This window comes from Microcebus murinus, chromosome 4 (assembly GCF_040939455.1).
Source record: "Microcebus murinus isolate Inina chromosome 4, M.murinus_Inina_mat1.0, whole genome shotgun sequence".
NCBI classification, from domain to species: domain Eukaryota; kingdom Metazoa; phylum Chordata; class Mammalia; order Primates; family Cheirogaleidae; genus Microcebus; species Microcebus murinus.
The window spans coordinates 15,483,632-15,496,287 of NC_134107.1; the positions used below are offsets into that span (position 1 = coordinate 15,483,632).

A 12,656-nucleotide genomic window follows, 5' to 3' on the forward strand; every position below is an offset into this window, starting at 1 on the left:
TTTTATTTCTTTTTAAAATATCAATTATCTAAACATCATAATATATTTCATATATATTAGTTGTTTACTATATGAATATCTATGCTTTTCAAATAAGTTTTTTCTTTTCAGACTGAGATTTATAAATCTCTGAGGGTATGCCAGAGGGTTGAAGGTAGCAGTTTACAAGAAGATACAATGGAACAATTAATAGCTGGATGATTTGTAGAAGGAAAAACTCATATTAAACATTGTTTTACATTTTAAAAAGTAAAAGTCTGTTAATGAAATAGAATGCAAAGTTTAGCTCCAAAATTTTAGATAAAAAGATTAAAGAAACCTAATGCTTGCCACAAGTACATTCCGACTATCTCCCCTTCTACACACTCCACGAAGGGGTTCATCCACTCCCTTTGGTACTACAGGTAATTTAAGGATCTGTACACTCAGGACCATCCAAATCTAAGACATTGATGTTTTTTATTGAATACAGATTTTCTAGCCTCATTTTTATCTTCTGCCAGCAGGAGGCACTGACAGATTAAAAGACATTTATCTTCACCCTGCTATTTTAAAATGACAAGTATCCAGACTCCCCCTATTGACCAAGGTTTGCTGATGTGAGGGATAGGATTCCACAGACAGGACTTGAGCTCTGAAAAGTTTTACTAAAGAGATTGCAAGAGCCTCATGAGCATGTTTCAGAATTATGCTATTACTAGCTGGAGAGTGGGAGTTGAAATAAAGAAGAGTGATCCTAAGGGATCACTAAAATGTAGTTCCTAGAGTGCCCAAAAGGAAGACTGAGTCTCATCCTATTGATCTTGAAGGAAGATATAGAAATATTCTACTACAGCTGTTTCCCCAATCCACAGGCCTTTAGGTCATCAAACTCTGCACTCGTCTCCTTGTCAATCCAATTATGTTCATTTCCACCATCACTACTAAATCTTTCCTATAGAAATGAAACTCCCAATGATGTGGGATTATTCTATGTCTACTGAATCTAAAACACAACCTGTACACAGGCTTAGAAAAGTGCTACTAGCAGCAGGGCGGGTGACAGTAACACTTCCATCCCTACCTCTTGGCTTGGGTCCTATTTTGAGGTAATCACTTGGTCACCAAGAAGTGTAGCCAAAGGCACGGCACATTTTATTTGTAAAATCAATTCCACATAAAAAGTACACAGAGACATCTTCTTGTCATCAGAGAAATAAGCAAGGGCACCACGGCCACCTTGTTGAAAAAGAAACACTTTTTAAAAACATATGAAGCACTAGGAGCACTATCCCAACCCTAACTTTGAGACATCCTCTCAGGAAATGGCACAGAAAAGTGCTAAAATATATAGTGATTGGTTTAAAAATTAAATTTTAAGGGAGCTGTAGCAACAGAATTATCAGGATTTTTGCCATGGAATGACCTAGAACATAGCCATGTTTGCATTCTCATGGACTAGTGGATGAGGCATATTAAGTAGAAGTGACGGAGAGCAGGACTCTACCTGCAGAGAAAAAAGAAAGACAATGAATGAAAAGCTTGCAATGTAACCACTAACAAACTTGGCACAGAAAGCACATTCACTCACACGTTGACTAATGAATTTGGAGCATCTACTATGCGCCAGGCATTAGAGGTTGTGGCAGTTGAGATACCTGGAAACTTTTATCCAAGCGGCTGAGCACTATTTACAGCGAGTGGTTTTCACAATGTTCTCACTTCAAAGTGGGAGCTTTCTCATGTATGCATGTCAACATAGAAAGTGGAATAATGGGCACTGGAGACTCGGAAGGGTGGAAGGGTGGTGAGGAACAAGAAATTACTTAATGGGTACAATGTACACTACTTGAGTGATGGCTATACTAAAAGCCCAGACTTCACCACTAGGCAATATGTTCATGTAACAAAACTGTATATAAAAAAATAAAAAATTAAATTAAATTAAGTGAGTTATTTGATTATCAACTCAGATTATGTTTAAACCATACTGGAGATTCAGTTAATTTGATGCAACAACTGGGATAAAGGAAGACTTATCAGTAACACGAGAACATACATAGACACATGGAAGTGGCATTTTTTCTAAACAGGACTATAGTGTACTTTAAGACTCATGACATAGCTAGACACTATTTAAACAACAACAACAAACCCATTAGCAGAGATTTAAGCTTATAGCAATACAATAGCCTTGTATCAATACAATAACCTTATATCAATACAATAGTTTCTATGTGAACACTGCCGCGTGTTGCCCGTTCCAAGGATCCTTACTCACCAAGGAGTCTTGGAAATGTGGAATATGAAGCAATCCAAGCAGGCAAGTGTTGGTTATGTTCCAGGCAAAATAAGAAATGGCAGAGGGAGAATCATTCCTGAACTTTGCAAGATTGTTTTGGTGGTGCTTGGAGTGGTCTCCAAACATGAAAAGCTATAATTTTAAAGAAGAAAAAATTTGCACATTACATTAATCAAAAAATAAACCAGTCTCATTTTGGCTCAATCCATTTTTGTTCAGCCTATTTTAGCAATAGATGTACCACTACCTCTCTGCTCCTACTTCATTTTTTTTAGACTTAACACCCTTCCCCACCCTTTCATGTCCCACCAGTCACAAATATATTCTAAACAGAAAATGTTAGCTCTGATAAGCTTTATCAAATCCCAAAACCAACCCCTCACAAGTGTAAAGCGGGCGTCCTGGATCTTTTAAAACTTGTCATTCATAAACTATGGGAAGGCTAACTGTGTTCTTCCATCCATCCTGGGGGTGTAACAAAGTTTAGGAGGTTTCCCCAAAAGCCATAGGGCCATAGTATCTATATCAAGCAAACATCCAAATTGCTATTTTTAAAAAATATCTTTCTAAGCAATGCCCACTCAATCTTATAGGATTTATATAAACTATCAAAACAGAAAAATGTTATGTCTTCTATAGAATAAAGAACAGCTTACACCAAAATGGTTTTCTTAAAATACGACCTTAAAGAGTTGAAAACTGAGTAATTTGGCTACTGTCTCTACTTCTCCAGGCACCTCCTGATTTGCAGGGTGGCAGCTATGTGACAACCTGCTCAAGTCCCGCCTTGCCATTTCCTAGCTACGTGATCATGGGTACAGCCACCTCTGAGCTCTATTTAACCCATTTTACCACGTCTTAGTTGGGCTTCCCAAAAGCAGAACTTGACAAGGGGATATATGTGCAGGCAATTTATTATAGAAGTGTTCCCAGTAAGGGAATGGGGGAAGCAGGACATGGAGGGCAAAGCCAACAAGCCAGAATGCTATTTTTAAAAAGTTTCACATGACACGAGAACCTTCGGAAATGAGGACCCAAAGAAACAGGAAAAAAACTATTTTTATGGATGGTTGTCCAGAAGTTTGATGGGAGAATAAAAGGATATGATCTGATGGTAAAACTGGAGGGAACTTAAAAAAACATCAAGAATGCTATCTAAGGCAGAGTCCTAGCCTTAGCAGGACCTTCCAGAGAGCTCCAAAGTTAAATCCTGTCTTCAAGTTTGTCCCTGACTCAAGCAACAGAACTGGGCTTTTATATTCCCAAATCACTCAATCAGAGGAGTGGGGAGCATTTTGTAAACTTCTAGGCCCATTTGGGGTCCTTAGAAGCCGAAGCACACACAAGCAAGGGGAGGGGCGCATGGAAATGGCAGTGGGAGTCCAGGGGCGTCTGGGCAGAGTATCTGCGAGGACCAAATGGCACAGATAAATATTTCATTGCACAGAGGAACCATGCACACCAACATTACTCCAGGCTTCAGGTGAAGCTGAGCTTCATTTCCCAAATGTTTTACTTTTCATGGTTAGTCCTTAGAAGGTAAACTGTGAACCAGCTGGTTCCTGATACTCTTTCTACTGAATACAATACACTTCGAAGGAATTTTGCCAGTGACTCCTTTGTGCATGGTGTTACAGTGTAGGGCAGAATAAAACATCATTCCATATGAGAAACACTAATGGGACAAAAACGACCTCTTTTTGAAGTATGCCATGACACACAGGAGTTTTTTAAAGAAATTGGAACAAGAAATAGATCAAGATGTAAGTTTCTTATACTGTACAAAAGTTTACCTGCACAGAGCCCTAAGGGACTGATTCCACAGAAAGATCAGGAAAACACTATGCCAAGCTCTTGATCATAAGAGCAACCAGTTAGCATTTGTGGAAATATTTTAAAAATTATGAAATTGAAATCCTGAATTGCTAGGCTAGGAACAAGGGCTACAACTTCTAATCAATACATTTTTTTATGGGATTTGCCCTTCAAACATTACCACAGTGCTGAGTCTCATGTCTCTGAAAATATTAGACCAATTAGAGGTTTATGCATGCTCATTGTAAAGGCATTAAAAAACAATGTTATGGCTACATAAAAATATCCATAATCGGCCGGGCGCTGTGGCTCACGCCTGTAATCCTAGCTCTTGGGAGGCCGAGGCGGGCGGATTGCTCAAGGTCAGGAGTTCAAAACCAGCCTGAGCAAGAGCGAGACCCCGTCTCTACTATAAATAGAAAGAAATTAATTGGCCAACTGATATATATATATAAAATTAGCCGGGCATGGTGGCGCATGCCTGTAGTCCCAGCTACCCGGGAGGCTGAGACAGAAGGATCACTCGAGCCCAGGAGTTTGAGGTTGCTGTGAGCTAGGCTGACGCCACGGCACTCACTCTAGCCTGGGCAACAAAGCGAGACTCTGTCTCAAAAAAAAAAAAAAAAAATATCCATAATCTTAATACAGAGATAACTTCTATAAACACATTTAAGTATATGTTTTTCTTTTACTCATTTTAACAAAAATGTCTTACGGAATTAGTATTTTTCAACCTATTAAATTATACAATAAATGTTTTAATGGAAATAAAATGTTTCCAAGGAGAGTTAATGGTAACATTCAATAACTTGGTTACAGTTGCTTTTGAATATATTGTTTTAGTCAGGTCTATCAGTTGTATGTGAAGTGCGGAAAATATATACCATATGCTCCTTACTTCTCATTAAATATGTATTCAATTGTCACTTCCAGTGAAGCAAAGACCACTAAAAATCTACTTCTCCATAAAACAACAAAAAAAAGTGGCAGAAATGATCAGATTCAACTTTTTCAAAACTCTGGAAATTAATCTAAGGCTTGCAACAATTCCAGGAGCATTTACTCAAGAAAAATGGTTGGCATCTCAGTAAGAACAATGAGCTTTGTGACACTTTAACTTGCTCTATTCTTATTCCCCTCTCCCCGGTCCATAGTAGCCATGAAAACCCACAGCCTAGCTGAACCTGGAGGGAACAAATTGGTTTGGAGACCAGGCACAGTCTCTCACTCTCCCCCCTCATCCTCTATGCTGGGCAGCTGGAGTTGGAGGAGGAGCCATGTGGCCCCCCCTTTTAGCCACCAAGTTCAGGTCATACCTGAAGCCAGCCCAGTGTCACCCACAGCCCGTAGTGATTGCTGCATGACTACCTCTGATGTTTACTCAAAGCCCAAGGGCTCTTTATCCAGTAGGTCGTGAATCCTGCCAGGACTGGGTCCTCCTCTTAAAGACAGCATGTTTCCCTCTGGCCCAGGGTGTGTCCAGAAATGCTGTCTGGGAAAAGGCCCAGACGGAGAGGAATCAGGAGTTTGCTTTGTACTTTATTTTACTGTGGATGAGCTGGTACCCAAGTTGGTAAAACAAACACTTCTGAATTCTTCCCTTTCCTTTCCCCAAGTGGAAGAAGACCCTGTGAGCTGTACTGCCTGGAGTATAGCTGGATGCCACAGCCGGTGTCTCACTGGGTCACATGCACCCCAAGTCCACGGGCTCCTAGCCAGTGCCGCTGTGGGAATTGCCCAAGGATGGCAGCCTTGGTGGCCTAACTGGTTTACTTACGAATTTGATCCAGGCCCAAGGCTGCTTTTTGTCAGCAAGTGATGGGGTTAGCTGGAATTTGGATTTCAGGGCAAAGAACTTCCCTCTGACTGGACTGGTCTAAATGCTCCCTCTGAGGGCACTGCATAATTTTGCCCTGTGCTGTGCTCCCCTGTGCCGGGATACCCCTGAGTTTCTATGCAAAGTCCCACGATCACTTCACTGTCCCTCCCCTGGGCACCCAGATTCTCTCTCCACTCAGCACTGATCCAGCACTGCCCGGGGGCATGGGAGAGGATGACATAGGCAACAAGATTGTCTTTTCTGCCCTCTTCAGTGCCTCTTCTCTTGTTGTTATGTTAAAACCAGGTAGTTGATCACTCACCTGATTTTTGGTTCTTTGAAGGTGCTTGGATAGTTGTTGAATTTGGTGTTTATACAGGTGACAATCACTGGAGGTTTCATTTCTATTCAGCCATCTTGCTCCACCCCCTCTCCTCAATATACTACTTTTGAATTCACATTGTATTAATGAAACCACTGCATGCTAAATACAGAGACTACTTTTTCCTCCTGCACCAAAGGTTAATGTTGAGTAGTCTGTAAGTTGCTGTCAGAAAATGTGGGTTCACTCCCTGCCACTCCTGCTCCCTGGTTCTATTACTTTAGACAAGTCACCTGGATTCACCTTCATTCTAGTTATACAGCCACAGAGTACAAATAAGAGATACAGATTTTACCACCAACTTCTACTGAGTATTTAAGGATCAAAAAATTCCAATCTTACTCAAACTGTTCTAAAACTTGATAAGGATAATATGAGAAGGGATATTTATAGATCAATCTCATTCATGGGCATAGATATAAAAATGAAAAACAAGATACTACCATAGTCACCTCTACATCAAATATTCTCAGGTGTTTCTTCTGAATTCCCCTAGTGAATTCTACCTCTGTTATAACTTACTGTCCAATTTAGCTCATTGCCATCTTCTTCAAAGAAAGAACATAAATTCCAATTTACCAATGTGTAAGTTTCAGTTACATGTCTGTTGGACAGCTCCATGGCCGGAAAACTGGGAAAGATGCCTTCTTTATAGTGTTTCTAGACTTTAGGAGATGTAAGGACTAAAAAAGATTTAAGTGTGCTTGAAAAATCATACTATATATATCAAATGTTCTCCTCTCTTAATGTGCTATGAACTCTTCACGGCCAAATCAAGGTTCCCGTTGGTCGGTATACCTATCCTGTAAGTACCAAACTCAAGTGTTATAAAGTCAGCAAGTTCTTCCTCTTTGGCCTTGGCTGCATCTACTTGCACTGACCGTACACATGGAGCCACTGCAAGGTAACATCTGGGGATCAGTTTATTATTTGAAATACACATAGCTCTTACCTCTTTCTGAATCCCATATTCAGTGACAGGATAATTAAACACATATCCCTTCTCAGTTATGTCAGTTACAAGACAACCAGTTCCCAGAGACATTTCACCAGAATGCCAGAAACAATCTTGACCAAGTAGAGTTGGTTCAGCCACGGCCCAGAACACTGTTGAAATAACCAAAGATAAAGACTCAGATGGCAATTTTATGCTAGAGGACATTGCAAGTTTGAACATCACCTTTTTCCCCCCATGCCATAAATATACACAATTTTACTTGTCATTTAAAACTAACACAATACAGAAACACAATTTCTTCCCCCACAGAGTGACCATGGAGCCTTAACTTGGATGGCGATGTTCCCCAGCTAGCACGCTGGAAATGAAAAGGTCGGGGGAAGAGTGAGTGCCAACCCGGGGTCAGCCCATGGGTCTTGGACCAAATATTCAGAGTAGATAAAAAGTGAAGGGTGGTGACAGCGAGGTCCCGCACTTGTAGAAGAGCCAGAGAACCCTGAGCTTCCAGGCAACACCCTGGCAGGGAACCCAAGAGATGGAGAGCTCAGGGACACAGAGCTTACTGAACATAGCCTTTTATTTAAAAAAAAAAAAAAAAATACCCCATCACAGCCTTCAGAGATGTGATGTGATCATTTAAATTGAATTGTAACAATTGTGAATGAAGCATATTTTATCTGATCAGTCCCACGCAGGCCTATCTAGGGACAACCTCTGTCCCTTCCCAGCACTGTTTCCTTAGAAACTACAGCACTAAGTTAAACGTGGGGTTTTGTCTCTGCTTCACTTCCTGTGTGGGGCTGCTCCTGGACTGGAGGAGACTCAAGCTGGCGCGCTGGCCTTGGATCTGCACGTAATTAGGACAGTGTAAGTGACTCGTGGAATACTGAATCTGCACCTTCTGTGGCTTCTGGCTCGCATCCCTGGCAGCCACATACACCCCACGCAGGTGGAAGGGACAAGAGAAACTGTATCCTTGAGCAGCTGCTGGACCTGCCGATAAGGTAAAGACCTGCACCTGCTGTGCTCCGCCCCGTATCCTTCCATAAAGCAAAAGGAAGATAGTCTTAGATTAAAACCTACTCACGTCTGGCACAACTGGCCACTCAAATCATTTTCCACAGTTGCCATGCTACAGTGGCATTTTCTCACTTTGCCCCACTAATTCTACCACCAGAAATATATCCAAAGGAAGTTTTTAGGCAAATATGCAAAGGCATGTCCTGCAAATGAAGCTATCCATCATGATAAGGAAATTATTATTTTCGTGATAAGGAAATACTAGAAATGACAAAATGTTACATTTAGTTTCTATGTCATATTTCTAGCCAGTAACTTTTAAAAAAAAAATGTGTAGTTTGAGTAAGATTACTATAAAATAAGCCGCAGGTAGGACACATGGACAAAGTAAGTGAAGTGCAAATAAAACAACAGATATTAACAACTTTATTACTTAGGGAGAATAAGAAGTGAGAAGAGGAAGAACCAAGGGCTTTCTTTCTACAGCCTGGTTTAGAACTAGCCCACAATCACTTAGGAGGTGCCAGGGGATACTGAGGCAGGTGGCCGGATTATGAGCAGGAGATGAGGAGTAGGACATGGAAGAGCAAGTTGAAACCTTAAATAGAGAAATATCTTTCCACAGGTAGGGTGAATGGCGTGGAGAGCTACACAATAGAAAACACCTACTACATTTAGAAGAAAGCATAAAAAAATAGCTTTTTCCCAAGCATAAGGATAAACTTAGATAAATCACTTGCTTTGGGTGAAGGTGAAGGGCAAAAGAGAGAAAACAACATGATAGCAAAAGTCAAAAAAATAAGTTGGCAAATCACATTTACTCAAAATAGCAAACAATAAAAGGCCCAGTGACCTCTAAGAAATTACACCTTGAAACAGCAAAACACGAGAATTGCCCTCGTACCTGACTCTTGCTCAGAAAAAGCCAAAATCACACACAAAAAGAAAGATGACTGTAACCCCACAAAATCCTTCATGGTGTCAGCTTCCAACTGATGGTCGATGAAAAACAAAGGAAATTAAAAGTGGCTGCCTCGCTTTGGGTAATTTTATACCCAATGCCCTACCCCCAGCTGACTGCATTTACAAATAACTTTTTGCCAATTGCTTGTATTTTCCAGGAATGTATTGTGTTTTTGTTGATCTAAATTGCTTGATGCTTGGAAAATCTGGAAAGTATAAAGGACAAAATAAAAACTTTGTAAAAGCCATCATTTCTATATTCAGAGAACGATTTCTTCCTACCTGCTGAAACTTGACATTCTCCTGATCAATTCAGTGCCAAAATCAGAGTGCGAATAAAGTGCTATTTAGCAAGTCTTTGATTTCTCCAGGCGGTCCAAAATTCCTAGAAGGACAGAACATTCAGGGAGTGTCAACACAGTTATTGAATTGCTGGGGAATGATATTCAGGAGGTTGTTTAAACCGGTGATTTTCAAACTTCAGCAGCATCAGAATCACCTGCAGGACTTGTGAAAACACAGATCGCAGGGCCATGCCCCTGAGATGATTATTCAGGGCTGGGGGTGGGAGGGCCAAGAATTTACATTTCTGAAAGTTTCCAGATGCTGCTGGTGCTGCTGGCCCCAGTACCATACTTTAAGAACTGCTGATTCAGACACTGTCACTTCAGAGAGTACCTATTTCATTGACTCCCAAACCTAAATTTTCAAAATTGTCTGGAAAACTATTTAAAAAAACAGATGTCCTAGCCCCAGTCCAGTCCAGAGAGATCTGTTGCAGCTGGAAGGATAAGAGTGCTAAGAGTGCATATGAGTCACTGCAGGGTCTTGTCGAAATGCAAATTCCATGAGTTAACTCAGTGGGGCAGGGCCCAGGAACCTGCATTTTTAATAATTGCCCCAAGGTGATTCCTGAAGGCTCATACTTTGAGAAACCCTGAGCAGACGCCCTCAGGATTGCTGATAGGGGAAAGAGGGAGGCAATTCTCCTCCAATTCTCCTTCAGTTAGTTTCATTTCACTCTCATCTGTTTTATATCAAACACTTTTGGGTTTTTGGTTTTGTTGAAAACCACCAACACTATAAATCTCAGCATCCTTTGATATAAAGTGTATGATCATGATTTTAAATGAGAAATCAGATATGCCTGGGGCTACTTATTAAATGGCATCTTTGCTGGATTAATAAGAAATAAAACAACGAATCCAAATCACATTCCTCATCATATATTCTCCTGAGATTTCCAATATGTGTTAAAATATAAACTTTGCAAAATATTTATCTGTACTATTAGTTTTTTGAGGATCTGGAATGAACTAAAAGAAAACAGGGACCATCCCTCCAACTAGCATAACATTGTACCAAGTTCCAGAATCAATAGTTTGACCGAAGTCTTTCCATAAGAAGGAAAAAACCTTCATGCCTCAATGTTTACATTTAGTGAGTCAAGCAAACAACTAGCATTAGGTAACTCTCACTTATCAGTATGGAGAGAGGTAAGGAGTGTAGATATCTCAAAGCAGATCTGCTTAATCAGATAAAGAATTGCTGGGGAGATGATTCTAACATACTTAACAATGGGGCCATTTAGACTTTAACTCCAGATACTTAAATCCCCAACTCACTCTCAAACTCAGTGGAAAACACCTGGGTCATTACTTTATTTTTATTTATTTATTTATTTTGAGACAGAGTCTCACTCTGTTGCCTGGGTAAGTGCCGCCATGGCATCAGCCTAGCTCACAGCAACGTTAAACTCCTGGGCTCAAGCAATCCTCCTGCCTCAGCCTCCTGAGTAGCTGGGACTACTGGATGCACCACGACGCTGAGCTAATTCTTTTTTTCTATTTTTGGTAGAGATGGGGTCTCGCTCTTGCTCAGGCTGGTCTTGAACTCCTGAGCTCTAGCTATCCTCCTGCCTCAGGCTCCCAGAGTACTAGCATTACAGGTGTGAGCCACTGTACCCGGCCTCCATCAGTTACTTTTTTTTTCCAGTTTGTTCCAGTATAAATTTCTAATATTTATCCAATGAGATTATCTACCTATACACATTATTAATTTATCACTTGGCTTAATGTTGTGAGGTTCCTTTCCACAAATATCTAACAACCTCTTATGTAATAGGCATGGTGCCTGGTGCAGGGTGGGACACAACAGTGAACAAGGAAGACTTATCTTGCCTTTGAGGAACTCACAGACTGGCAGGGAGACACACATTAAACATACACAGTTAAGAAATAATGCTTCAAAAAAGTAACTGCAATTCTCATAAGTGCTACAAAGGGAAGTACAGAGTATCAAGAGAGTGGCTAACAGAGGGGATAAGCAGGTCTGAGAGTGCAAAGAGAGCATCTCTCAGGAAGTAGCATATAAGCCGAAAGAGGGCAGGAAGCCCCATCATCTGACAGCAATAATACAGGAGAGGAAAACCACATGTGCAAAAGCAGGAAGGAACTTGGCATATTAGAAGAACTGAAAAACTGAGGCTGTAGCACAATGTACAAGACGGTGAGATAACATTTGAGAGGTAGAAAAGGGCCAGAAGATACAGGTTCTTAGAGATCACATTTAAAGGCTGGAGTATTATTCAAAACACAACGGAGGACTTCAAGGGTTTAACCAAGAATGAGGATTTTAAATTAAAAAAAAAAAAAAACATCAGCGTGATAACGACATATCTGTGTTGCAAAGAAAATTCAAAATTACCATATTCATAGATGAAAAGCCTTAAGAGCAATGTAATTCAAACTGTGTCCCTTGAGAATTCCTTTTCTTTAAATGTGGTCTATGTATGGACTGAGTTTGAGAAATGCTGCTCTAGGCGTTGGGTGGAGAATGGCTCGGAGAGGGGTGCGAGTGAATGCTGATACACAAATTGTCAAGTTATTTTGGTGATGCTGGAAATTATGGTAATCTCGACCACAGTAGAAGTAAAGGCAGGGAGAAGCAGACCGGTTCTAGAAGGTGAAATATATGCCACTGCTGATTGATTAGATAAAAGATCAAGGGAGACAGAGGTATGAGGCATTATATGCACCAGGGACTATTCTAAGAACCCTCCATGTATTAACTCATTGACTCCTCACCAAAACCTAAGCATTAAGAACTATTACTTTCCACATTTTACTGAGACTTAGAGAAGTTAAGGGGGCAAGGTGCGGTGGCTCACGCCTGTAATCCTAGCACTCTGGGAGGCTGAGGCGGGCGGATTCCTCAAGGTCAGGAGTTTGAACCAACCTGAGCAAGAGCGAGACCCTGTCTCTACTATCAATAAAAAGAAATTAATTGGCCAACTAATATATATAGAAAAAATCAGCCGAGCATGGTGGCACATGCCTGTAGTCCCAGCTACTCAGGAGGCTGAGGCAGTAGGATTATTTGAGCCCAGGAGTTTGAGGTTGCTGTGAGCTAGGCTGAT

The 12,656-nt window shown here is 40.8% G+C and overlaps 1 protein-coding gene across 1 annotated transcript; it reads right to left on the reverse strand.

Moving 5' to 3' along the window:
• Positions 1–1,112: 1,112 nt before the first annotated feature.
• On the reverse strand, positions 1,113–9,360 carry OOSP3 (oocyte secreted protein family member 3). Its single transcript, XM_076001365.1, has 5 exons — positions 9,180–9,360; positions 7,250–7,404; positions 3,867–3,956; positions 2,261–2,413; positions 1,113–1,486 (listed from the first exon to the last, which is right to left on the reverse strand). Exons 1-5 carry the CDS (start codon positions 9,250–9,252, stop codon positions 1,406–1,408), a joined length of 552 nt encoding a protein of 183 aa, XP_075857480.1. The 5' UTR covers positions 9,253–9,360; the 3' UTR covers positions 1,113–1,405.
• Positions 9,361–12,656: the final 3,296 nt, after the last annotated feature.

Coding starts and splice junctions, on each gene's coding strand:
- OOSP3 (XM_076001365.1), bottom strand. CDS start 9,252: ATGAAGGATTTTGTGGGGTTACAGTCATCTTTCTTTTTGTGTGTGATT. Junction 7,405..9,179: donor TTTTTCTGAGCAAGAGTCAG/GTACGAGGGCAA, acceptor TTATTTCAACAG/TGTTCTGGGCCGTGGCTGAA. Junction 3,957..7,249: donor AATATGGGATTCAGAAAGAG/GTAAGAGCTATG, acceptor TTGTCCCATTAG/TGTTTCTCATATGGAATGAT.